Below are 26,172 nucleotides of genomic sequence, written 5' to 3'. Positions count from 1 at the left end.
GTTAAGAGAAATAGGTGTCTCCGAACCTTTGTGTAGTGCTTTTTTCCTACACTAGGCGAATATCTTGCCCAATTAACGTCCACAACACCTTTGCAGTGTCAATCTCCCTTGGTTGGATGCAATATAGACCAGGCGAACATAGTAGACGCAACCCGGAGCAAAATGGACGGTATATTGTTCCCTGGTAAGCAGCCTTCACATCGCCATAACTGCATTTCTGTCAAAATTTATTCATTACGAAAGTTCTCTATTGATCAGTGGACTATCGAAAAGTCCATGCCGGTGTCGTGATAGCCGCTACTTTTGGTGTTACCGCGCCGCGATGCCAACTCGACCGTTTAGTTCGTGTTGAAGACTCTTCGTAGGTGTTGCTGTCTGCACTTCGTCTTCCAACGGGCTCTCACCCCCCGTCCTCCCCGTCGACATTTTCGTCCTCGTATTCTGCGTACCTCTCCTTACCGTTGCCGCTCTCCTCCTCCTCCTCCCTCCTCGTCGTCACCTTCATCATCTGCTTCTTCTCCAGGAAACTTCATGTTAGCATCCGCTCTCCTGCTATTCTGAGACACCTCGCGGTCTGATGTGGTCTTGTGTTGGTGACAGAAAAAAAAAAAAAGGGAGGGGTTTGGGAGACTGTGACTGCGCCATGTGAAGCAGGAGAAGAATACAAGGGGAGGGATCGGAGAAGGCAAGGCGGAGGAAGAGATCGATGTCGAGAAGGATACGATGGGGCCGTTCTTATAGCGACGCTAAAAGCGGCGGGCAGCCAAGAAGACACAGGCTATTACGAAAAGGAGTGCCCGCCAGTGGATTTCCCGGTCTACAAACTTTTACCCCCGCAGTTTAGGTATGATGATCGGCAAAGGCAACCAATCATGAACAGCTCACATTCGGCTTCAATTCGCCCGAACTAAGCCCAAACAGTTATACTCGAATATCGGGTGTCACGACAAAGGCCAAACTTTGCCACGAACCTGGGATATAGAAGCCGGGCCATACCGACATTCGTCTGGTTGCCGATGGACTATCGCTCATCATGTCTTCGTTATTCGTGCTGGTCCTCTGCTTCCTAGCCCAGAGGGTCTCTACAATTCGATATGCACAGTATATTCTTACCCCTTCCTCTCGGACACTATACCCTGCGTCGGTCTACAATATCAATGGCACCGTCCAGAATGGCATGAGTTTGGTGAATGCAAGAGGATCCGCCACTTTTTCCGGTCCGTCAGCGGCGACTTATGACTTTGGTAGAAATATCGCGGGCATAGTGTCATTCAATTTTAACACCAGTACCAATGCTCGTGACCAGTACATTGGGATCAGCTTCACTGAGAGTTCGCTCTGGATCAACAGTGAAGGATGCGATGCTACGGCCGATGCAGGAATCGACCAAGCACTCTGGTTTGCGGTTTCAGGTACCGGTCGCCGTCAAGCTTCGAAAGAGCATCAGCGAGGAGGTTTCCGGTATCTGAACGTCTATCACAATTCCAGCGGAGAAGTCTCGCTCACCAACCTCTCTGTTTACTTTACCGCAGTTCCTCAGAGATCAGCTGCTAGCCTGCAAGCCTACACTGGCTATTTTCACACCAATGATGAGCAATTGAATCGAGTTTGGTATGCTGGCGCTTATACCAACGACCTCTGTACCATTGATCCTACGACCGGTAATTCATTGGTCCACCTGGGAACCATCAACTCAAGCAGCACAGTGAGAACTCCTTTAACATGGTTCTCGAATTATACCATTGCGGCCGGCAAGAGCGTTCTGGTCGACGGTGCGAAACGCGATCGACTGGTGTGGCCAGGTGATATGGCCATTGCGGTGCCTTCCATTTTCGTGTCCACCAACGATCTCTCCACCGTGAGAGACTCCTTGGACTCTCTTCTGCGGCTACAAAATTCATCGACAGGAGCACTCCCCTATGCCGGTACGCCTTTTGCTCAAGAAACCCAGACGTTCAGCTTCACATATCATCTCTACTCGCTCATCGGTATTTACGACTATTATCTCTACAGCGGTGACAAGGCATATCTATCTCAGAATTGGGAAAAATTCAAGTTTGGGCTCAACTATTCGACCAGCTTCATCGATTCCTCCGGAATGGCCAACGTTACCTCGTCAGCTGACTGGCTTCGATTTGGAATGGGTGCCCACAACATTGAAGCCAACGCCATTCTCTACTACACTCTCAACATGGGAACAACGCTTGCTAGTGTCTTGAATGACACCTCTGTGGCCGCCTGGACAGGACTCGCAGCGGGCATCAAGCAGGCGGCGAACACTCGACTCTGGGATTCCGCTGCAAATCTTTACCGCGACAATGACACCGTACCATTGACGACCCTTCACCCACAAGATGGCAACGCATGGGCGATCCTCTCCAATCTGACCACTTCATCGGCCCAGAACGTCAATATCTCGACCGCCCTTGCCTCCCGCTGGGGCCCTTACGGTGCTCCCGCTCCCGAAGCCGGCGCCACCGTTTCCCCATTTATCTCCGGATTCGAGTTGCAAGCGCATTACCTCGCCGGCCAACCTCGCAAGGCCGTAAGCTTGATGAAACGCATGTGGGGGGACTTCATGCTGGACGACCCGCGTATGACGAACTCCACATTCATCGAAGGATATTCGACCAACGGCGATCTGCACTACGCGCCGTATACCAACGATCCACGCATCTCGCATGCGCACGGCTGGGCCACGGGTCCGACCAGCGCATTGACGTTCTATGCCGCGGGTCTGCAGCTGACAAGCGCGGCAGGACGGACGTGGAAGATTGAGCCTCAGTTGGGTGGGTTAAACAGTGCCGAGACAGGCTTTCAATCCAGTCTGGGTATGTTCGAGGTGAATGTCATTGCTTTGGAGAATGGTGGTGTCAGCGTGAGTTTTCAGACTCCTGAGAATACCACCGGGAGTGTTGTTTTTACGTATGAAGCGGGAGACGGAGGCCAGGTTACAGTCGCCAAGGTCGAAAACGGTGCTCGGCTTGTCAAACGGGCTGTGGTTCTTCCTGGTCGATCGGGAACTGCGGCGTTCCATGATCTCCAAGGCGGAAAGTATGAAGCATGCTTGGTCCTTCACGGAAAACCATAACATTGGGATCTCGAGCGAAACAAAGTGAGTGAAAAGAATCGTTCCGTATTGCACACAGGGGGAAACAGCAGCCAAGAAAAAAGTCCACGTTCTCATCTTCCAGACGTCACTTATCTTATGCCTACCCTCCTGGTGCGTCACAACTTCGCCTTCCCCTCCCTTTTCATATCCACAATCCTTACATCCTCAAACTTCACGTCCAAGAAATCCCACACATACGGCCACCGATCACTTCCGAACAGCGACACACTCTTTCCTTCCCCATCTGTCAAACCAGAACCGCGGCGACTCAACTACTCCACAGCCCAGCGTTGTCTTGGGCATTCTTCGTCAGTTTGTCTTTATATTCCTGCGTCCCCATCGATTTCACGATCACCTTGACTTTTGCCTTGTCGAAGTGCTTCCGGGGGTCGAGACAGTAGGCGCAAGCAGTCAGGCTAGGTTAGCCCAGAATAGGATTTCCCGGCTTCGAAGACCTGTTGAACATGACTTGAGATCCTCCCGGTAGTTGGCTAGTACATATGACAGGTGTCCATTGGCTCTTGAGTTTTGACTATCTCTATTTCTAGAGTTGGTGCTGAGGTGAGGTCTCGTCGATCACCTAACAAGTTTGGCCTCGAATGACATGGTTGGCGCTTTTTGAAACCAAACAGCAAAAATACGGACTGTTATTGTGCATAAGGTCTTGTAGCCTTGGGCCTTTCCTTTTTTATACGTGCCTAGCTATCAAAGCACAACGAATCCAGATTACCCCTCAAAAAAGAACGGTCATATCCATAATAAGTGGAGCATTGCAACGTTACGAGAATACCATGTAGCCTAGGGAGCCTCCCAATACGCCAAGAGCGGGCTTCGGCATGTACGTGTCAGCCCTGATGGAGTGTTGATATTCGGTATTCTCGGGGGATCTACAAAGCACTTACGGGATTCGACCACCGGGATATCGGGCTATAGCCAATGGTATGGGGTTACCTGGGCCTCGAGGCTGGTGACCCCGGTGGGGCATTTATGAGCCTTTGGTAGTATTTGCGACGGATAATGAAGGCACAACACCTGAGGCACTGTATCAGTCAGACTTTGTTCCCACTTTTCAAAGAGAAGCTGTGCCATCGCTCGATGGTCAACATGATTCAGCGCTCTCAGCCTCTCCTACTAGCTAGTCTAGTGGCGATTCTGAGCTGCTCAACTGCTGTGGCTCTTAGTGTTCCAAAGATCCAGGCACGAATTTTGGACGGGCCAGAAACTCTCAGAGAGTCTTACGACTATGTGATCATTGGCGGAGGTACAGCAGGCTTGACCGTCGGAGACAGACTTAGTGAAGATGGCGAGAGTAAGTCAGCATCCACGAAAAACCCCGTGGCAACAGTCCGTGCACGCACCGTAGCTCATCTTCTGTTCCAGCTACTGTACTTGTGATTGAGAATGGCGAGCTAGCAAACTCGGACGAAATCAACAATGTTCGTGACCGTGTCACATGGAGCGCCGAGCCATGGTGGCTCTACAATATCACCTCCGGCCCAAACAAGGAGCTAGACAACCTGGAATCTATCGTCTACGCGGCAAGCGTAGTGGGTGGCGGTTCTGCCCTCAACGGCATGCAGTGTCTTCGGGGCACAAAGAAAGACTATGATAGATGGGGCAGCTTTTTCGGTCGTGGCTCTCCTTGGTCTTGGGATGGAATCCTGCCGTACTTCAAAAAGGCGAGCCGCCTCTTCTTCAGTGCAGAGTTACGATACCAGTTATTAATATCCTATCTTCAGGGGGGTTACATTTTCAACCACCATCTCAAGAAACTATGGACCAAATGCCCGGCCTCAAGTACGATGAATCTTATTGGGGCACTACCTCTCGATTATATGCAGGATGGCCGTACTTTCAATGGCCTGGAACTAGTGAGCGTCTCCGCTGTGACTGCATGCTTTGGGAGATGGTGCTGATTCACAGCTCGCGGGGTATCAATTTGAGGTATTCACAGACCTGCCAGGTGTGGAGGTCCCAGGAGACAGCGGAGCAGGCCAGAGTGGCGTCTACTGGTACCCGACTTACAGTGAGCCAATTTTTATACATTTCTTTTCCGGAGAAATCCCAGTCTCCTTGAATGAGAGGATATATTGACGTCGATATTTGCAGTGGACGCGAAGGGCTCCAGGAATAGATCGTATGCGCGGACGGCTCACTGGGATGGTCTGAACCGAGCAAACTATGAACTCCTTATATGGTTCAAGGTTCACAAGATTGAGCTCGACGGAAACAAAGCCACTGGCGTTGTGTTCGGACCTAACGAAGCGGGCCGTGAAGACGTCGACCTCACCACAGTCAATGTGAACAAACAAGTAATCCTCTCTGCGGGGACCATCCACAGCCCCCAACTTCTACAGCTAAGCGGCATCGGGCCTCGTAAGCTATTGGAGAGCGCTGGGATCGAGACCAAGGTCGACCTTCCCGGTGTCGGGCAAAACTTCCACGACCATACCACCCTCACTTTTGAGATTAAGTGCAAGTAGCACAGAGCCTCGTGCCATTGTAGTGGAAGCTGACTGAGCGCCAACCGAAGGATAATTTTACCGATCCGGATTTCGTTGCATGGGCCGAAACTATTCGATCTAGCAACGAAGTCTTCTACAGTCACTACTTCTCGGGCGATGAGCCTGTCAACTACTTCACATGCGAACATCCGTTGAGTCGCGGCAGCATCAACATCAACATCTCTGCTCCTGAGTCCGAGCTCATCGTCGACTACCGCACATACAGTAGCCCAGCCGACTTCGATATCATGCTAGAGCTGGCACGATTTCATCGCTACATTAACGAAGAGTCGCCGCTTCTTGTAGAGTTCGACCCCGTTGAAACATCGCCCAGTCTAAACACGACATCTCGAGAGGAGTGGGTGACGTACATGAGGCAGAATACGGTTCCAACCGCGATGCACCCCGCCGGCACCTGCGCCATGATGCCGTTAGAGCTGGGAGGTGTTGTCGATGAGCAGTTGAGGGTCTATGGTGCTGAGGGGCTACGAGTCGTAGATGCCAGCGTGATGAATGTCATTGTCAGAGGTAATATTGCAGGGCCCGTGTTCGCCATTGCGGAGAAAGGTGCCGAGATTATCAAGCAGAGCTCCAAATAATGCAGATCGTGCTTACGAGGAGAGATTATTATTTAGGGTGTAATGTCCATATTTGACCATCTAAAAGTACCTAGGATTGGGTGAATACTCCATGGGACATAGAGCGCCAATACTTCCCCAGCCTTAGGAGTGACGACGAAGAAGCATAGTACTTGAGAAGGGAATAATATCGCATACAACTACATCTGGTCCTGGGTGAATGAATACCTTGGATGGAGAAATCCCCGAACCTGCAGGAAAAGGACCAGATCTTGGTAGTGACCTGTACATATGTACTCGATCATATACTAGCATCCTATCTACACTAACGAACTGTACATGAGCACGATTGTTCCATGTTCGACAAATTGACACCTATACAATATCTGTGCCACCTGATCAAGGCAGTGTCCCGATCTAGTAGTTCTCGATCGCGTCGTCGATGGATCTAGTAGATCCGGATGTCGTATCCGTCGCCGATCAGTGGCGGTGAGTGTGTGAATATGTCAAACTGGGTGCAACTCGAGATGTATTGAATGCTCTGTTCTCTATCTACTTGTCGAGGTACTGAGGTTTCTTTTATAGACATGCGAATACTACGTCGTTACACAGAGAAACCATCAGCAATGGTCCACAAATCGCTTTCCTAAACGCTGACGACGTTATCTCCTGGTTTATAGATGCCACCAATATCGAGCCAGGAATTAAACAGCAAGCTCTCGGTCTTCTCTCGATACCCGTACTGTCAGCTGAATTGGAAAGAGTGTTGAGTCAGGCGAAGCTGACTGTTACCCCATCACGAAATAGACTGTCGGAGTACACAATAGAGATGCTAGAGCTTTTGAGGCACTGGTGAGTCAACAACATCATTGGTCAGCAAAGAGGCGGAGGTGGAAGGGCATACCGCAAGAAGAAGCTACTTATCCCGATTAGAGGCGACAGCGAGATCACAAGCACCACGGGGAAAGGGACGGAATACCCAATTGGGAATGCCGAGAGCGCGATCGAGTCGATCGCGAGCGATCTAGTAGATCGGAACACTGACGGAATCAGCCACCAACCATCCTCCGTCACATCACGATTGTCTCCTTACTTCACAGCCAAGTCTTGGGTGGATGCAATGAGAGGATAACCTTTGCGAGAGATCCTTCTCTCGTGGAGATGTGGTAGTCGAGCTTCGAGTCGCAATCAGTTGCCAACGATACATTCACTCCAAGAATGACGCACTCGCGGACCTCCATTCTTTGAGGAATGCTTTCGCGGCAGCAGCAGCTGTTGCCGCCGCATAAGTCTGCCAATCTTTATTCTTGTGACTGTCAGCGTAGTCGCATACTGCCTTGATGATCAGGCTGGGGAAGAAATCCCATATGCCAGCACCTTCCATCTCGAATCCTATAATGTCGTACTTCTGGGCGACTTCGTCTCGATGCGTCCCGGACTTCATCAGAGTGTCGCCGGATCCCATATTGCCGATATGTATGGACGGTGGATATGCTTCCGCTGGTAATTGGCCTGACGGCACGGGGCCATTCTTGAGTCTTATGCGTCGCACAATCCCGCTGGTTTCACAGCCGAGGTCTTCGCAGCTGCTTCTGAAGGCGTGCGTGCAAATGCGTGTAGAGCCTTCCGACAAGCACGTGTGACACTCTCCAACTACATGATGGTGATGCAGCGAGGTTGATGCGTACAACTTGTCTTTCTCCGGACCAGGATATGCCGACCCTCTCATTATACGCTGAATATCATTCAAAAGCTGTACGGTGTTGAGCTCCAATTGGTGGCGATGATGACTCGTCTCGAGCTTCGCAAGCATTGAACGGATCTCCGCCGATGGCTTACCAGACCCGCCTTGGAGGCTATCTTTTGCTTCAAACTCTCCAGGATATTGCCTTCCAAAGTCGTACTCTGTGGATCTTCGTTAGCCTGTATCGATGTTGACAGAACGATAACAACGACACCGTCGAAAAGGGCATGGTTTAGGATTTGGAAGACTCACGTATAAGTGACCGGCTGATGACAACGTCTCCCAAGAAGATCTCTTGCTTGTTACGTCTTGCATACGGCACGCCACCACATATTCCCACAACAATTGCAAGTTGAATGTTCTCAAAACTCGAATGCAATCCCTGGGCAACATTGGCAGCGCTGACTTTGCCCATACTCGGCATGTGGACCACGACAACGTTATGCTGTCCGATGCGGCCGGTAGTGTATGCGTTGGGATCTCTTGCGGCCTTGCCGTATCTCCGACTGCCTTCGTCCCAATGCTCGTCGAACAAGGAAATGACAGCATCTGCCTCAGTAGGGAGGGCGCAGATGATCGCGATCTCGAAGCCGAGACGGTTGCGAGGACATAGCGGAGTGGTAGGCTCTGAGATGGAAAGGTTTTCGAACGCTGGCTCGAGTATCGGCTTGGCCCGGGGTGCGACAATTGCCCTTCGAGACGTTTGACTAGTGTGACCCCTTGAGATGTCACCATTCTTTGCCAAAGACGCAAGGGTGATTGAGGCTGGCTGTGCCAGCGATGGCTTCATTGGCCCGAGTGTCCAGATATCGTGCATCCATCCGGTTCCAGCAAGTAGATCTTCCAAGGGAGTAGCAACATCATCAAGGATCATTCGACGCCTACCTTCGATATCGGCCACCATATGCCCGCCAACGCTCGAGGTTGCCCTGAGAAAGAATTGGTTGTTCACACAGCTACGAGCAGCGTCCCAGTAGCTCCTGTAGTCGAACTCTTCCCACGGAGTCGGTTTGGACAAGAACTCTTTCGCAGACAACCAGTCTGAGTTGACATTCGTCTGATAATTCCGAAAGAGATCTCTAGCTCGTTTGCCTGTGCCAATTTCAATTAACATCAATCCTAGCGACAGCACTCTCGGATACCGGTGGATCTTCCCGACAAGAGTGCTGGTATCGTCCTTGGAGGTTTGGTCCTTTCCCCATTCCACAGCCAAATATGGCCTGTTGACTGAGACTACGGGCTGCCCGTCAATCTCATTCGGGTGTTCTTGGAGAAAGTGGATGTCGTCAGCGCTCCAGGGCTTGGACATCCAATCGGAATCGTAGAACTCCCAGGCGGATCTGGCAATAATATATGCGAGAATCACCTTCATTTTGTTCGACAGATGTCCGGTCTGTAAAGCCGCCGAGAGAGACAGCGACGGACATGCGAGCACATGTGCTTCCAGTGGTAGACAGTCCTCGAGCAGCCATACTTGATCATTATGCACTCTCAGGCATATCTGAGACCCCGACGCAGACTTGATGTACTGGCATAGCTGAGCTTCTTTTGTGGACACAGTTTGCTGCTCAAGGAGGCTCAAACTTTTCTCTGGATTTGAAAAGCGGGCTCGTTTCTTCCCTGCCCTTTCACTTTTCAGGGTTTCAGCGACTGCCCGATGTCAGTAGTCGAGTGGACTGGACTTACCTCGAGACTTGGAATTGCATGTGCTGCCACTCAATTCCCTGCAAGAGCGACGGAAACGCAGGGCGCGACGAAAATACCATGTCAAAGCAAACAAATTTCTCCTTAACGTCGCGGAAAGGTTTCAAGCGCAACCGGGAGAGATGCGTCTTCCTTTGCGTAGGGGCTGTCGGGTGGATGCTTCCATCTTCATCACACTGGCAATTTGAATATTTACACAGCGTCTGATAAAGTTGTTTGCTGACGTGTTTGGGATATTCGTTTTGTGACATGGCTTTGTTGATGATACTAGGATGTTTAGGAGCTGCCACCGAAGCCTGGAGAGGCTGTGTGGCGACAGCCTCGGACCGGCGACTAGCGAACCCTCTAACAAGGGCGATGAGCTTGGGAAGTCGGCCCTCCGAAGCATACGCGAGTAAGCCTGCTTCAGCTTCAATCTCACCCTTGCTATGACCGTGAACTCGAGATGTCTTGACAAGATCGAACAACGATGAAAAGTCTTCGCGGGGCCTTTTCTGGTGCCACTGCCAAAACACATCAGCTTCCGCATCTCCCACCTATATCAAATGAGTTTCACGGACACTGGAGGCCCGCGCAAGCTCCTTGAGAAGTTTTCTGATTCTTCTCTCAAATTTGTCTTCCGGTAGGGTGCTGTCGAGCTTTTCCAAGACCTCAGAAAGGGCGGCTAACTCTCCACCGAGGGTTCCAAAGTTTCGGTCCAGCCTCTTGATTCCCAACAACGTGGCCACGTCCGCAATGGCGATCAAAGCATCTGGAGCGGCCTCCAGTAAATCCACATCCGCCGCAGCCTCAAATGCGACGGAGGTCGGCATCGCCTTCGACGATGAGATGACGAAGTGTACGAAAAGTTGGAAATGGTAACTTACGGGCAAAGACGTGGCTCCTCTTAGCCTTCCGGCTCGCTGACAGATGGAAGCACCAAGTGGTTAGCACCGCAAAAAGGCCCCGCACTAAGATTTCGCTAGCAATGTTGCCGTTATCATTACCTCGTCTCCCTTCAAAGATTGTCCATCGCATCACACTTGTTTTCGATTCAGCAGAGGCCTGGAGTCACCAATCCTGGTACACCTCGATGGCCGAGAATGGGCTCGACGGCCATATTACAGAACTCAACATCTCCTCAGCAACGCAGAGATGCCATCAGCTGTTAACGCGATGCCTAGATATCCGGCTCCTCATGGAGCGCGAATGGGCGGAGAATAGGCTCGCTGACTTCAATCTTTGGGCTTCGGGAATTGGCGCTACCGCAACAGAGACGGACAAAATATCTTTGGATGCAAGGCTTAGCGGAAGACCTACGCTCCTTACTATCTTCACCCGTCTTTTGCAAATGCTGATAGGTTTTCTTGAAGAGTGTCTGACATTAGGTCTCCATCAGTGCGCGGATGAGCTTGAGCAACATTTACAGTGGTTGGCACGCAGTCACGACATTGTGGCAGACCATGAGCAAAGGAGCAGAACCCCACGGAAACGACCAGGTCCAAACCGCCGAGCATCAAGGTCACCATCGCCATGGTCTGACCAGTCCAACCTGGATTCATCATTGGACGATCTTGGCGACCATGACAATGGTCGACTCGCCGAAGCCATGATGAGTGTTGACTCCATCTTGGATCAGTTGAACAACCTCAGCCTCGCTGTCCGCCGAGCAGGAAGCCAGCTCCGCCTACAAAAGGCCGATTCACGTTTTAAGCGATCAGATCACTCGAGCCTGGAAACGTTCCTCAAGTTCTGGGTACTAACGTGTACGAGTACGAAGATCATTCCTCTGGATCCCTCCGTGGACAATCGGGACCGCTTGAGTCCTATCCAATTGCGCCTGATTGAGACCAATCTCATCAGACGAAACCGGTTTTTATATGCTCAAAGGCACTCAAAGAGACTGCTCGGGAACAGACAAACTCTTCAGACTGAACCTTCGGTGCCCACCGCGGAGCCATGTGAGACTCTGCCACTGTACGAGAATGCGCAACCAGAGTTACTCCCACGCCGCCATGACCTTCCTGCAGCGCGACAGCTCTCTGATGTGCCTCTGAACCCCGCCGCTGACGACTCAACTGCGACCCGACTCGAATCGGCCACAGAGATCCTCAGGGAGACCAAAGGCCGACATTCTCAGATAACCTCGACTGCTCTGCGGGTTCGTTACCCTAATCCGCCCAAGACACGTTCAGGTACCAGGTTCTTTAAGTGTCCCTGTTGTTGCCAGACTTTGGATCGCGGATTCTCTTTGGGCAGCCGCTGGAGGTAAAGTGGCTTGCCTACTGTACAGATGTCGCTAATCATATACAGGAGACACCTCGCAGAAGACATCTGCCCATATACGTGCATTGACAATGACTGTCCCACGCCCCACGCCACCTTCGTCACACGACAAGCCTGGATGGAACATATGAAAGGGGAAGAGCATTCCACTGACAAATTTTGGACTTGCCTGATATGCGCCGATGATGTCAAACATGAGGATGAGTCATCTCTATCGAATCACATCAAGGAGAAACATGAGGAGCACATCTCTGTCGAGCAGATTCCGACTTTGCTTGATGCATGTCTGCAAACGTTCTCGACCACCGATTTGTCTTGTCCATTATGTTCAAAGGACGAGGCAGAAGACAGTCGATCCTCTCTAGATCACATCGCCGAGCATATCCATACCTTTGCTCTACTTTCCCTTCCATGGGCTCCGGACGCTCCCATCGTGAATCCTAGCGTGGTGAAAGAATCAAGCAACAGGGTGCTTTTGTGGCTAGAGTTGAATAATTGTTTGACACCGGACGCTCCAGGAGCACCAGCTGTGCAAAACAGCACTATCGACGAAGCGAGTCTCTATTTTGAGAATGAGGAGTACTTCGCGGAGAATGAAAGCATGAATTCCAGTTCGAGCAGCGCTTCGACTGACACAGACCGGGACCTGGAAGGCTTTCATGTCGAAGGCCCATTGGTGTTCACTGAGGTCGATTTGGACACAGAGAGAGACTTTACCAGCGAACTTCGACTGCCGGCTAGGCTCTTCATTGGGTATGTGCCTGTGCCCGAAGTCTTTACAAACGCAACTCTGGACAAAGACTAACATAGTCGCACCACAGAGGTCTTGCCTGGCATACAAGCGACGAAACATTATATAAAAGGTTCCAACAATTTGGCAAGGTAGAAGAGGCTGTAAGGATATAACGATAGCCTTAATATCAGGCGGCTAATATTTCCTTAGGTTGTCGTTAGACATCGAGATACGAATCGTAGCCGAGGCTTTGGTTTTGTGCGCTTCTCAACTAAAGCGGAAGCCGATGAAGCACTCCAGAGAATGAACAATGCACAGTGAGACACATAGCTCGATCTTAATCGCACCCCGGAACTAACCTTTCAGGCTCGACGGCCGCCGGATTCGAGTAGTTCATGCTGCTCAGAGCAACAGACAGGGTGATCCTGGTCGAGGTGGTGGATTTGCGGCAGACGAAACGATCAGCAACCAGCCTCAGCGCATGATGAATCAAGGCCAGCCAGCGGCCAATCCCAATCAGGCCATGGAGGTTGGCATGGGCGGTAACGCTGGCCAAATGGGTCAAGTAAGTGCAGCCAAGAAGGAGTCGATCCTCTATCAGGACCCCAACGCTCATCACTCCTACAGAGATTGCATCTCCACCAAACAAGTGGACGAAAATCGCCTCCGAGCCTTTCTATACGCCCTGACGATTCCTCCTCTCTACCACCGCCCTCACCGTCTTCGAGTCGGCATAGCCCGTCATCTTCCAATGATGCTGCATCGATCGCAGAGGGTACTAGTTTAATGCAGCGATCTTTGGTTTTCGATTCGCCTAAGTCGCAGAAGCGCAGTCGCGAGTCGGATGAACGCGAGCCGGAGGAAGTTCCGAAGCAGATGACTGTCGAAATGCCGAGATGGCTAAACAAAAGCCGAGCAGGTGAGTTTGTTCCGTCCGAATCGACGTATAGTGACCGTGTTTACCTGAAGAAATATCATCCACGTTTCAAGACCTGGAGTGGAAGCAGCGATACCGTCTCCATCATGCGGCTCAGAACCCGGAAACGTCTCTATTTCGGGTTGACAGGTCACTCGAAGTGATCAAGAGGAACCGTTACGGTAACGTGCAGCCCTGGGACGCTTCAAGAGTCAAATTGAAGAAGCCCATCGATGGTTCGGACTACATCAATGCATCTCCTGTCATCCTCACCAGTAATATACCAGCAGTGGATGGCGAAGGGAGGAGCACCATGCCATTGCCAACCAACCGACTAGAGAGAAATTACATTGCCACGCAAGGACCCAAGGATGGAACGTTACTTCACTTCTGGCACATGGTCCTACAGGAGTCGTCTGGAGTCGTTGGGGTCATCATAATGCTTACCAGGCTCTTCGAAGGCAACAAGGAAAAGTGCGGCCAATATTATCCGAATGATATGGAGAATCCTACAATGATTATATCTACACCTAGGCCCGAAGAAGAGGAATCATCTGTGAGAGGGGATGGTACAGATGAGGACAAAACAGCTGTTCACAAGTCAATCAGCGACATGCAGCCCAGTGCCCGTTCGCTGCAAAAGACACCTACGAACGGAGGCGAAAAACAGCAGGACGGAGCAAGCGAGGATGAAACCACCATTACCGAACAGCCTCACAGAAAGATTCCTGGTAACATTCCCTTAATTTACACACAGCCTCCCCCGATGCTGACTAGTGGGAACAGATATCGAGCCTAACAAGATGGAAAGAAGCAGTGCTGGAAACGAGTGTACCATCACGTTACTTTCCAGTTATTACGATCGAGATATCAGCTGTGAGGTTCGAACATTACACTTGAGGATCGGGGAGGACGCTAAAATCATACATCATTATTTGTTCAACGAATGGCCAGATTTCGGGAATCCCGAAGCCGAGGACCAGAGAGGACTTGTCAAGCTGATGCAAATCTCAAAGACCCTAGCAGGAGACTCCCCCCGCGTCATTCACGATAGTGCTGGAGTCGGGCGAACTGGCACTTGGATTGCTTTGGACTTCCTTTTGGAGATGCTCGAGACTGGAAGACTGATTCAGGGATCTACACCCATGCTGAAAGATTCTGAGGACAGTGGAGAAGACGTCATTGAAGAAATAGTGAACAAGCTGCGCGAGCAGCGTATGATGATGGTCATGAACGAAATGCAATACAGTTTCATCTACGAGGTTCTCAAGGACGCGTTTGTGGAGAAATACGCCGTCAAGTTTCCCGACAAAGAGAGGCCAGAAGATTCTTCTGGGCGTGACCGAGACTGCAGGCGCACCAAGACCAGTCTAACCCTTCCTGCAGAGTGGACATGACCACTCCTGAAGGCTATATGAACAGATACGGTCGCCCTCTCACCATCAATATCGGAGGCCTTGTTGTTTCCGTCGCTCCAGAAGGCAAAGAGAACGAACGCCCTCGAGAGCAAGTGACGACCGGCAGCGCGCAGAGGTAGCAAACTCAGCTGGCCAGTTGGAATCCACCATATACGCAGAGCGCTCGCAACGAGACTTCACTGAAGAGTTTGATAAAGATAATATAGATTGGCGAATTGTGGAGGCGGCCCTCAGAGCACTCAGTTTGATCGATTTGATACCGCGACAACGGCACACAATATCGGAAGACACGTAATATTGGAGGTTACATGATATTGCAATATTGAGACCTCATCAATATTAACACCCCTTCAATATTAGCACGGTCTCAATGCAGACGGTGACCAGCCAAGCTAGCCAGCCCCCTGGCTTCGCTATATACCATTTTCCCGAGAAGTTGATATCTTGGTAGTCAGGCTCCTCATGCTGGAACGCTACACCTAACTACTATGATGCTAGGAAATCATTATTAGCTTTGCGCCTGCTGTGTCGCGCAAATTCATGCAAGGTCGCTGCGCAGGTTGGTACCTCTGATTAAAGCGATCACTAATCCTGGCCAGTGCTAAGCAAAAACAAACCCCCACCACATAATTAATACCGTAAAAATGCATTTCCCTTTCGGACAATGAAGCATGGAAACCAACAGTCTCTAGTCTTGTCATCAGATACCACGAGCGATTACGATACTTATCTAGCATTTCAATTTTCATTCCCAGTCAGCCTTCTATACACTCGGCAATTGCTACATCGAACACCTCTACCATAGGCGTATACCGTGGCGTTGTTCGACGGAGACAAGCCAAACAGACGACAGCCTCCGCCTTCAGCCAATAGGAGAAGACTGGATGGCACATTGAACGAGGAAAGAGTCAATGTGTTGGTGTTATGCCATGCGTTGTCCGGTAGCAGCGATGCTGAAAATTGGTGGCGGCCGTTGATGGGGCCCGGCAAGGCTTTCGATTACGATCGTTTCTTCGTCTTTTGTGGAAGCATGCTGGGTTCGCCATATGGGTCAGCGTCACCGTTGACCACAAACCTCGTGACAGGGAAACCATACGGTCCGAAGTTTCTAGAGACCACCATCCGTGATGATGTCCGGTATACTGAGTGAACATGTATTCATTTCCTGCCCAGGGGCTAATCCATTCTCTAGAATCCACAAACATATCCTGGATACACTAGGCGTCACCGGTGTCGCAGCTATCGTCGGAGGCTCATTGGGAGGCATGGCTACATTGGAGTGGCCTTTATCTGGATACATCCAGACCATCGTTCCAATCGCGACTTCGTCGTATCAAACTACTTGGAGAATTTCCTGGAATAAGTGACAAAAGGAGGCTATCCGAGACGATGGAGAGTCTCAAAAAGGCTGGTATACACCGGTACCATCTGGACAGCTGAGACGTTATGGCTATCACTACCTAGTTCAAAGGAAGGAGTTGGGCATTTGCAGACAAGAGGCAGCATGCGTTGCTGCTTGTCAGTGGATTCATTTGAGCTCATACGGCCTAGCTCTCAGAGTTCTTGATGCTGATGTTGGAAACGGCGATGTGCCGCGGCTACACATGGTGGCCGCATACGGGTCATGAAGCCTGCCTGACATCCGAACAGTCTCCCGAGACAGCGCTTGCCGGGAAGCTACCTGGCGACAAACATCGAGTATATGGCTATGGGTCCCACCTGGGATCGACGGAAGCGTCATGACCACCATGGATTTGCAAAAATACACCTCAAAGGGTTGGAAGGATGGCCCCGCAGAAATCGAAATTCAGTGAAAAAAATCCTAGAGATCATGACCTCTGTCTCATTCTAGACGCATTATGTCTGGTCTGATCTGGTGTTTATCCCCGCCAGAGCCGACAAATGAGCGTCCGACCTACACCGCCAGTGGGAGATTGGAAGACAAGCCAAGATCTTGCGCCATGCGAAAGTCGAAGCGGCTTTTGTTTTAACCATATAGACTCCTGGGATGGGTTAAATGCCGCCATTCATTACCTCTGTACCGATTTCATGTAGAAGGAGTATTCTAGGTGTCTTCCACCATCGGACAGCTGTCCGTCTATCCTTTCCCCGAACATGACTGGATAATCGAAGATTACCCCGTAGTAGTGGCAGTGATACCGTTGACGTTTTTCTGCGTCGATGAAGATTCACGATCAACGGATGTAGCTGTCGACTTGGATTTTTCAATTTGAGCCTGTCTATTCTGCACGATCCGCAGGAGATTGCGAAGGAGCACGACGATAGTCACTTTGCCGATTGCCGGGACGTATATTGATGCTTTGTCTTTGACCTGGGGACCGAAATTCTAACATGGTTCATCTATTAGCGGCGGCGTCGAAGGCCGAATGGGATCGAAAAAGGGCCATGGAGAGCGCATGGTCTCCAAGTCGGGAGATAGCGGACGTACTTACCCTTTCGCTTGAGAAATTAATACACACCGCACCCTCTTTCAATAAGTGACATGGAAACTTATACTTATCCCCCGGCACACCCGTGATCACGACATCACAGAGCGGGGCGCACATCTCGACAGTCCAGCCTTCCTTTTCTACAACCTCGTGCTTCCGCTTCCGTATCCCCTCGCCCCTCGTAAACTGCTGGACACCGGTGACGTCGACACTATACACGCACGCGCCATCATTCGCAAGCAGCGCTGCAAGCGGTCGACCCACGACTTCGGAGCGATTCACCACACAGATTGTGCGGCCAAACAGTCTGTTCCCATAAGGCAGGATCGTGTTGTATATATGCAAGTACTCGAGGATTTTGATTACGGCCAACGGAGTGCATGGCAGGATGGATTTCATCGCTTGCTCGTCGTCCAGGAACCGGATGTTCTGGTACATATTGAAGAGGTACTGGTGGGATAAGCCTTCGACGTCCTTGGAGACGTCGACGGTTTGTTGTAGGTACTGGTCTTGACGGTTGTTGAAGATTGGATAGTAGACGATAATGCCGTCGACGGACGGGTCGGCATTGGCGGAGATGATGGTTTCTTCGACATCGTCCTTCGCGGCGAGTTTCAGGGTGTATGAAAATCCACTTGACAAACCCGTTAGATACGTGATGTATATGAGGGATCAAGGCCTGTTGAGAGGAGCATTTGCATCCTGTGTCCGAGATCTTATGCATTCGAGTTGATGACATCTTACTTTTCTTTACATGTCTTCTCCGTCCAGTCCGCGTAGACTTTTGCAGCTGGATCGCTGTTTGCGAGAATACCCAACAAATGTGGTTTGCGGCCCAGTTTTTTCAGACCATCCTGGACCTCGCTGAGTAGCCCTTTGGCGATACTGCCGGCTAGAATGACTTTGCAGCCGCTCGTAGGAGAGTCTGCGTCTTTTGACATCTTTTTTGGTTTCTCATAAGTTTGTTGGTAACATGACGGCGGTAACTGAAATTCTTTTCTAAGGGAAGGGAAAAAAAAAAAAAAAAAAAAAAAAAGGCAATGAATGAAGGCACTTGAATGGCTCAGTCAGGCTGAAAATTCGGTGCGGCTCGGGCCTTGGCGCGAGTTTTTGCGATGACACACGAAACAACTTTTACTCTTCAGGTAGTAAAAACCACGAAGAGGTCATTTCGCAAGAATCGATTTCAACATCTTACGTTATTGTTCTTGATCGAGAAGTATTGTATGTATATGGAGAGCCTGAGCCTGATGCACAATTCATGCGCACAACGCCATGTCCAGTCCGCTGTCATATCTTGCTCTGAGCCTTGCCTTCACCCCGGGGAACCTTTCTTTCCACCCCCAAAGATTCCAAGTCCTTCTTCTTGTAGTAATGGGGAGCAACTTCAATCAACCATTCTGGTTTCAAAGGCATGCAGCTCCTCATATATTCCTTGCTCGTCAAGACCAATTCATGATATATGACCCACTTGGGTTGATTCTCGATCAACACACTCGATGGATGAATGTAGACGACTTGTCCATTTTTAACTGTCCGATAACTCTGGCCATCACGTTGCAACCTCGCGGAATGCGGGAAGAAGCCAGCTGTAATGGCTTTCTGAATCGGTTCGATATTCGACTGACCACCACAACTCTTGCTGGCATCCACTTCGACTCGATCACACAATCTTGCCAACTGATCCCGCACATCTCGCGCCCTCGTCAGACTTCTTTGCTGTAAAAAGTTCTCTCGTGCCCAGACGTAGCTGTAGTCGGAATCCGTCCATTCTTGGAAAACATTCAGGAGCGTCAGATGGTCACCACCATCCTTGTTCGTGAATCTGGCTCTCGCACTGTCGGCATGGATTTTCTTGTCTTTGGGTCGGAAGAATAGCGCAGATGCTTCACCTAACATGGCAATGATGGAAAGCACCTCCTCAACACAACCGTATTTGTCGGCCGCCAGAATTGATCGTGCAAGCATGGGATCGGTAGGAAATTCGGCCATTTGACGACCAATTTTGGTCAATTCTCCCTCGCTGTTAAACGCCCCAAGCGCATAGAGCTGTTCCACTGCTCGAACAATCGTGTCTGTGGACGGGGCATCCATAAAATCAAAGTCGAGGAGATCGTTGATTCCTAGACTTTTGAGCATGAGGATGACTCCGGTCAGGTTGGTTCTTTGAATTTCCGGCGTGGTATTCTCTTCCAACTCGTTCTTGTAGGCCTGAGCAGTGTAGAGACGAAAACATTTGCCCGGACCCACTCGTCCCGCTCGACCGGCACGCTGGCCAGCCGAAGCACGGCTGCACGGAACCACCACCAATGACTCCATGCCCGTTCGTGGATTGTACTGGTTTTCTTTGACAAATCCAGGGTCAATCACGTAAACGATTCCGTCAATGGTCAAGGACGTCTCGGCAATATTGGTCGCCAGCACGACCTTCCTAGCCCCCGGTGGAGTGGGTTCGAAGATTTTGGCCTGTAAATCCGTCGGTAGATTGGCGTAGATGGGACAGATAATCATTTCTTTGATTTTGCTTCCCAGTTTCCGGGCCGTTTCTTGCAAGTTGGCTTCCATGGCTTCGATCTCCTCTTGACCGGTGAGAAATACCAGGATGTCGCCGGCTCCCTGTGTGATGTGTATTTGGAAGACGGTCGTAATGGCGGCTGCTAGGTAGTTGGCCTCCGGTTGTGCAGTGTAATGAACGTCCACCGCATACCTTCTGCCGGGGATATTAAAGATGGGTGCATCATCAAAGTACTTCTGGAACTTCCTGGCGTCCATCGTCGCCGAAGAAATGAGCAGCTTCAGATCCGGTCGTGCTCGTGCAATGTCCTTCAACAATCCACAGGCGATATCAGTGCTGACTGTCCGTTCGTGTGCTTCATCAATCATGAGTGCTGAATATTGGGACAACTCCGGGTCGGTGAGCAGTTCTCTTAACAACATGCCGTCAGTCATGTACTTGAGGACAGTCTTGTCACTGGTCTTGTCCTCGAATCGGATGGCGTAACCCACTTCATTCCCCAACCGCTTGCCCATTTCCTCCGCCACTCTGGCCGCAACAGACATGGCCGCCACTCTTCGAGGTTGGGTACACCCGATCTTCATTCCTCCCTCGGTAAGACCAGCTTCATGCAGATACTGTGGTATTTGAGTCGTCTTGCCGCTTCCCGTCTCACCGACAATGATCAAGACCTGATGATCTTTGACTGCTTGAATGATCTCATCCCGGAATTGGTAGATTGGGAGGCTTTTTCGGGTTTCTTCTACACTCCTGGCTCGAGCTTCTGCTGCACCCAACCGCTCGGCCCATTCTCTCTGTTCTCTGGTCTTTCCTTTTCCCAGGTCCCCCCCCAGGGTCTCCGACATGATGAATTTCATCTGCTGACTCTCATCAAAGACGTAGCGATAATCGCCCTCGTCGACCAACTCTGCTCTCTTAATCTGTCCTTCGGCTCGTTTGGTTTGCTCTTTCTCCCATTCCTCATGCTCGGTGACATATCGCTCTCGGCCGGTCTCGTCCCTGTCGACATACCGTTGGTAAAGGGCCTGCTCCTTTTTCCGTCTATCGATCTTTCCCTTCTCCGTGAGGTAGTCCTCTGGGAGAGCATAGCCGTCCAGATGATCATCGATGCTCAATCTCTCCTCGGCAAGACGCAGGATTTCTTTATTTCGTGCAAACTCTTCCTTTTCTCTCCTTGAAAGATCGGGATTGTCCCTTAGTTCGGCCTGTTCTTCAGCGACTTGTTTGCGCAATAGTGCCAGTCTTTCCGCTTCTCTTTTCTTGAGATAGTCTTGGCGGGAGCGGATTCTCAAATCCGGCATGGCGGCCGCTCTTGCAGCGGCATCATCAGCCAAAGCTCTTCGTTGGGCAGTGACGCTGTCTTTGGCTGAGGATCTGTCTTCCACAATCTTTTTGGCTCGCTCTTCATCACGCTGGGCCAGTCTTTTGGCAAATTCGTCTCGCTCCTTTAAATCCCGATCTCTTTCTCTTTGGGCTTTCTCTTCCTCTGTCTCCGGCGGTGAGGCGCGATGAGAAGCCGATCCATCGGACAATTTTACCCGTTTGGATGAGGACTCCACCAAATCCGACTCTTCATGGTGTTCTTCATCTTCCAAGATCTCTTCGTCACCCCAGCGCTCGTCAAAGTCATCATCATCACGGCGTCTTCGATGAGCAGTATTTCTTTTGTGAGACTTGATCCGAGGTTCGCTGGAGGGCTGTTCAGACATGTCGAAGGTTGCAGTTGGGGGGGTTGTTTGAGGAATTCACCTGGTACCATTTAATCCACAAATCGGGAGGGTGCCAGCCACCGATAATTGGCCGCCAACATCAAGAGCTACTCGAGGAACTATCGACAACTCGCTTCTTGAAGAATCATGTCAGGCGCAACGAATATTGACTCACTGTGTGAATGGCCGCGCCTGCGACTTTGCCGATCAAAAAGTCAAGAAAAGTTAAAAAGTTTCTCCACAAGGGGCGGGCCAAGCCAAGTTACATAAGCAGGTGAGCCTTGTGCCAACTCTCGATGTGGTGACTGGTCCAGTCATCGAGGCTGTCGCACTAGCAGTCTGTGTGTAATGTATGCTCCAGGGATTGAGCGAGGCTGATATAGAATACCAGAGTTGGGCAGGCATCTCATTCTGTCTTCTCCAGGCCTACCACTGTGTCTACGAGGCTCTAACATATTCATGCATCCTTATCAAGGGATTTACCCCTTCTAAGCATCCGATGTTCGACTCTCGATTCATCAGCCATAGCCACACAGCCTTCACAACCGTTGTTTTATTCAGAGTCTGATGGGTATATTTCCCACGCTCAAAAAAAGTCGCGAGGTGTTTCTGCCCCATTGCAGAAAATGTAAATCAAAATTGTCTATGATTCATCATCGTCATCATTCATATCATCAACTCCTCTTAGCCACGCTGCCCGCGCATCTACGGCCTCTTTTCTTACATCACGCTTCACATCATCCAACACATTGGTTAGACCGTGTAAGACTTCTCGCTTGAGTCCTATCAGTGGATTTGCTCGTGATGTGCCGGTGACGATATACTTTGGCATCAAGGTCAGACAGCGTGTTGCCAGACGGCGGGTTTTCGGAAGATTAACTGCAGACATGGCGGTTGTTGGTGATGTGAACGGCGGTAACTTGACGGAACTCGATTTGTATCCACCCGCCACGGAAATGAGCCTTTTCACAAGAGCGGGAATATGTCCGCTTTCTTCCAATGCCGATGGGTTATGTGATATCACCACCGCCAATGTCTCTAATGTAGCCATCTTGACCATTTGATTGGCGATGTCCAATGATTGTAGAAGAAGAGGCAACAAGGTAGGCAATTCCGGCATGACAATTTCCGATGGCACAGAGGACAAAATGCCGCTGAGCGCGATGAGATAGTTTTCTTTCTCGCTAGGCGATTGTGACGCTTTGAACTTCTCAGAGATGAGTGGTGTCAACGTCTGGAACACACACTGTGGAGCTAGAAGCCTGATTTGGGCTAGGTTATTTTTAGATAAAACATCGTCGGAAGCCAGAATGGTGGCGAAACCCATTGCGGCTTTTCTGGAGACCTCTCGAGGGTATTGAGTCTGATCGAGGAGATCAACGAGGCTCGTGAGATATTGATTTGTCTTTGGAGAGAGTCGCACAGTCAGAGCTTTGATCAGTGAGAAGGAGAGCCGAATGTTGAAATCAGGGGTCTCGGATTCGTCCATCGGTTCGTCCCTGAGCGCGGAAAGCCTTTGGAAGAGAAGATTGTCGATGAATTGTAAATCGGCCGTCTCGATATGTTTGTTGACGTAGAGTGCGATTTGGAGAAGGCAGCTTTGAATGATCGCAATATTGGTCGATTTCGAAGCATAGCATACCAGATCGTCAATAATTCCAGGTATTTGATCTCTCGTCAGCACCCGTGAATGAACATTTTTAGGCATGGCCGCCAAAAGCCATGTGGATAAGATTGTAATTACCGGAGGCTCGAACAGCAGGGTTGGTCTGATTGTCTCGCCGTCAAACTTGATGCCCCTGAAAAGGAGGTAGATGTTCTCTGCAGCTTTCTGGATATTTTCTGCCGTAGAATGTCGCACAATCAAGTTGACAATTCGACCCAGGAGATCAAGAATATTTTCATTTGTGAGAGGACCGGTTCTCACATCTGTAGCTTTCCTGCATAGGCCAATGACTACACGGTCATAATATGCATCGAGGAACGCATTTTGATCGACCACAGCCCGATTCAGTACGAACAGTACTGTACCGAGGATGGCACGGGTATACGGAAAATCCTTTGGCTGGTATGAATGGAAAAGAATGTCCAGTTTGTTTAGCAGACGTCTCATCAACGTCCCCAGTAAATCCTTCTCGACGCTGATCTCGGCCAATCCTTCGAGGACGGAATCATAGTCGGCCGGTTGGGCGTCTTCCTCGGAATCTGGTAAACGTGCCATAAATGCTGGGAAGGTGATGTCGGAAATGAGGGCAGGCTTGAATCGGGATATCTCGGCTAACGCCGTCATGGCCCTCTTTTTGAGTTCATCTCGACCATAAGATTCTTCATTTAAGACGATGTCATCGAAATACTGGACCAAGAGACCAATTTCATTATCAGTGAGCATCGAATTCATCTTCGATACCAACAGTAAACCATTTGCCGCGGTGAGTCGAAACGATACCTCTTCTTTGACTGTCGCCATGAGGGCTTGACTGTAAATGGCAACAAATTTATCTTTGAACTCGCCCATCAAATTTTCTCGACCATCAGGATTCTTCTGGCTTGGCTTCGTCCATGATCCATAGACTTCAACAGCTGCCTCGAAGAGATGATTGGCAACCTCCAAAGTGGCCCTGTGTTGCATTAAGCCTTCTGAAGATTGGTATATGGTGAAGAGCGCCGGGCCAATGGCTTTGATGACAATATCGAACGACTGTATTGATGCCGAAGATACAGCCCGCAGAATGTCGCCAGATGCTTTCGCTTGTCGTGACGCTGGCTCTTGAAGGTGTTCCAAACATTCCTTGTTGATAGGGTTCAGGTACTGAAGAAGAGGAGAATTCGTGGAGTTGTTGGCAACATATGACAAGGAGGTTGCGATCCCATTCAGGACACGCAGCGCCTCCTCGGCTAGTTCTGGTTCTTGAGCTTGCAAGACCTCAAATTTGACCGCATCCCAGAGCGTGACCGAGTACTGGGCGATTGTTACAGGGTCATAGTTGTGGGCACAAGCGGTAAGAGTTTGCAAAACGTCTTTCTTAACAGTGGTAGAGGTCGAGTCCAGCCGATCCAACATGTTGGGAAAGGTGTGAGGTGCAAACACACTAGTGGAAGCCAGACAGCCGCGAAGCCTTTCCTTCAAATCCTGTGCAGTGATGCCGTAGGGATCATTTGGAGGAGGTCGAAAAGTGATGGGGAAGTACGCGTACGCCGAGTCGAACATAATGTCGACGTGGTTCGTGATATTCCATTCCACCATGAGCACTCTTAGCATGGAGAATATCAACATCAGGTTGCGAGGATCCTTCTCGCCAGCAACCAAGTCAGTGATGCCCACGAGAGACTCATCCCCCATATCCCTGATGGCTAAGGTTGGTCAGTCAGGCGTCTGGACTATCTTGAATCAATCCATACCATTGCGATGGTGGCCCAGAAGCTCATTCAAGAGCTGGAGAACTCGGTATCTACCAGCTTGATTTATCGTTTGCAAATCGCCAAAATGGTCGAAGATTCTACTCCCTCGTCAGTCAAGCGCGGTGTACGTGACCTGCTGCCAGACAACCTTGGTGGAGCAAGTCCCCTGGACAGCTGTCGCGTGGTGGTCCACACTCACGCTCTCACAACTGTTTGTGCCATGTCCTTCGTGAACCTCTCCAGGCTCTGTAGCTTGGACAAGCCCTCAATGGCCCCTCCATCTTCGATGCGGTCGCACATAAACTGGCACAAGACTTGGATTTGTTGGCGGGAGAGGTATTTCGGCGGTAGATTTGAGAGAACGGCGACTAGGTAGGACACGGCCCGGGCGCGGATTTTCTCGTCTCCATCATTGATGTACTCGCCCAGCGACTGGACGAGTTCGATTAACGTAGTTTGACGGCCCTCGAGCCCTTCACGGTCAGTATCCGGAGATGGAACAGTGAGAGTGGGAGAACGTACTCCGAGCCGCAGCCTTTGCAATCTCAGCGGCCTCTTGCTGATTGCTCTCTGCGGCAAGGACATAGTCTCGCGCGTGGGGAAGAGCCATGATACATGATGGATGTGGCAGACGAGCAATGGACCGAATTGCAGGTGGCTGTGCTGTGTAATTGGCTTGACATGACTGGCCTGCACCCGTCAAAATGTTCGCTCTACAAAAATTTACCCGCTCAACCTTCCCCATTTGAAGTGTACAAGTCGGTATAGTTTATCCGCAAGTCCTGGCCAAACTTGATCCTTCATGCAAGATGCAAGATATCCGACACCCGAGGACGCCTTCGCCCATCACTCCCGCACCAAGTGGCCTGATCTGACTAGGTTCCTGGAATTGAAACATCTGGGCGCCAGCATTCATGGACCCCTTCGATCTCGCCTAAGTGCTGAGGCTATCACTGGTGGGCTGCATGCATTTCCGCGGACAACAACACGCCGACGGGCTTTCTTGAGCAATCCCTAGAACACGAGAAAGTGGACAGTATCCGATCCCCAGGGAAATAATAAATATAAGAACTACCTCAGTCTAGAGACCCCACAATCAACAGAATCATCACTCTTAGGCCAAAC

The 26,172-nt window shown here is 50.5% G+C and overlaps 7 protein-coding genes across 7 annotated transcripts; 3 read left to right on the top strand and 4 right to left on the bottom strand.

Annotated features, from left to right (window-relative positions):
* Window positions 1–1,033: 1,033 nt before the first annotated feature.
* Z518_09020 (uncharacterized protein) lies at window positions 1,034–3,091 on the top strand (the record flags this gene model as incomplete). Its single annotated transcript, XM_013412977.1, has 1 exon — window positions 1,034–3,091. One exon carries the CDS (start codon window positions 1,034–1,036, stop codon window positions 3,089–3,091), a length of 2,058 nt encoding a protein of 685 aa, XP_013268431.1.
* A 1,125-nt stretch (window positions 3,092–4,216) lies between these two features.
* Z518_09019 (uncharacterized protein) lies at window positions 4,217–6,215 on the top strand (the record flags this gene model as incomplete). The annotated part of the gene is made up of 6 exons (XM_013412976.1): window positions 4,217–4,421; window positions 4,493–4,810; window positions 4,852–4,998; window positions 5,067–5,138; window positions 5,222–5,538; window positions 5,646–6,215. The coding sequence occupies 6 exons, from the start codon at window positions 4,217–4,219 to the stop codon at window positions 6,213–6,215; spliced, it is 1,629 nt and encodes a 542-aa protein (XP_013268430.1).
* A 1,186-nt stretch (window positions 6,216–7,401) lies between these two features.
* Z518_09018 (uncharacterized protein) lies at window positions 7,402–10,454 on the bottom strand (the record flags this gene model as incomplete). The annotated part of the gene is made up of 4 exons (XM_013412975.1): window positions 7,402–8,099; window positions 8,191–9,569; window positions 9,625–10,145; window positions 10,203–10,454. 4 exons carry the CDS (start codon window positions 10,452–10,454, stop codon window positions 7,402–7,404), a joined length of 2,850 nt encoding a protein of 949 aa, XP_013268429.1.
* Window positions 10,455–10,714: 260 nt separating this feature from the next.
* Z518_09017 (uncharacterized protein) lies at window positions 10,715–14,953 on the top strand (the record flags this gene model as incomplete). Its single annotated transcript, XM_013412974.1, has 8 exons — window positions 10,715–11,889; window positions 11,935–12,660; window positions 12,729–12,801; window positions 12,851–12,957; window positions 13,007–13,205; window positions 13,268–13,559; window positions 13,610–14,287; window positions 14,343–14,953. The coding sequence occupies 8 exons, from the start codon at window positions 10,715–10,717 to the stop codon at window positions 14,951–14,953; spliced, it is 3,861 nt and encodes a 1,286-aa protein (XP_013268428.1).
* Window positions 14,954–17,108: 2,155 nt separating this feature from the next.
* On the bottom strand, window positions 17,109–18,365 carry Z518_09016 (uncharacterized protein; the record flags this gene model as incomplete). The annotated part of the gene is made up of 3 exons (XM_013412973.1): window positions 17,109–17,321; window positions 17,428–18,058; window positions 18,169–18,365. 3 exons carry the CDS (start codon window positions 18,363–18,365, stop codon window positions 17,109–17,111), a joined length of 1,041 nt encoding a protein of 346 aa, XP_013268427.1.
* Window positions 18,366–18,714: 349 nt separating this feature from the next.
* On the bottom strand, window positions 18,715–21,648 carry Z518_09015 (uncharacterized protein; the record flags this gene model as incomplete). Its single annotated transcript, XM_013412972.1, has 1 exon — window positions 18,715–21,648. One exon carries the CDS (start codon window positions 21,646–21,648, stop codon window positions 18,715–18,717), a length of 2,934 nt encoding a protein of 977 aa, XP_013268426.1.
* A 643-nt stretch (window positions 21,649–22,291) lies between these two features.
* On the bottom strand, window positions 22,292–25,657 carry Z518_09014 (uncharacterized protein; the record flags this gene model as incomplete). The annotated part of the gene is made up of 4 exons (XM_013412971.1): window positions 22,292–24,999; window positions 25,048–25,145; window positions 25,247–25,520; window positions 25,570–25,657. 4 exons carry the CDS (start codon window positions 25,655–25,657, stop codon window positions 22,292–22,294), a joined length of 3,168 nt encoding a protein of 1,055 aa, XP_013268425.1.
* Window positions 25,658–26,172: the final 515 nt, after the last annotated feature.

This window comes from Rhinocladiella mackenziei, assembly GCF_000835555.1.
Source record: "Rhinocladiella mackenziei CBS 650.93 unplaced genomic scaffold supercont1.7, whole genome shotgun sequence".
In the NCBI taxonomy this organism is placed as follows: Eukaryota; Fungi; Ascomycota; class Eurotiomycetes; order Chaetothyriales; family Herpotrichiellaceae; genus Rhinocladiella; species Rhinocladiella mackenziei.
Note: the sequence above shows the minus strand (reverse complement) of the source record. Positions and strands in the feature narration are given on the sequence as shown.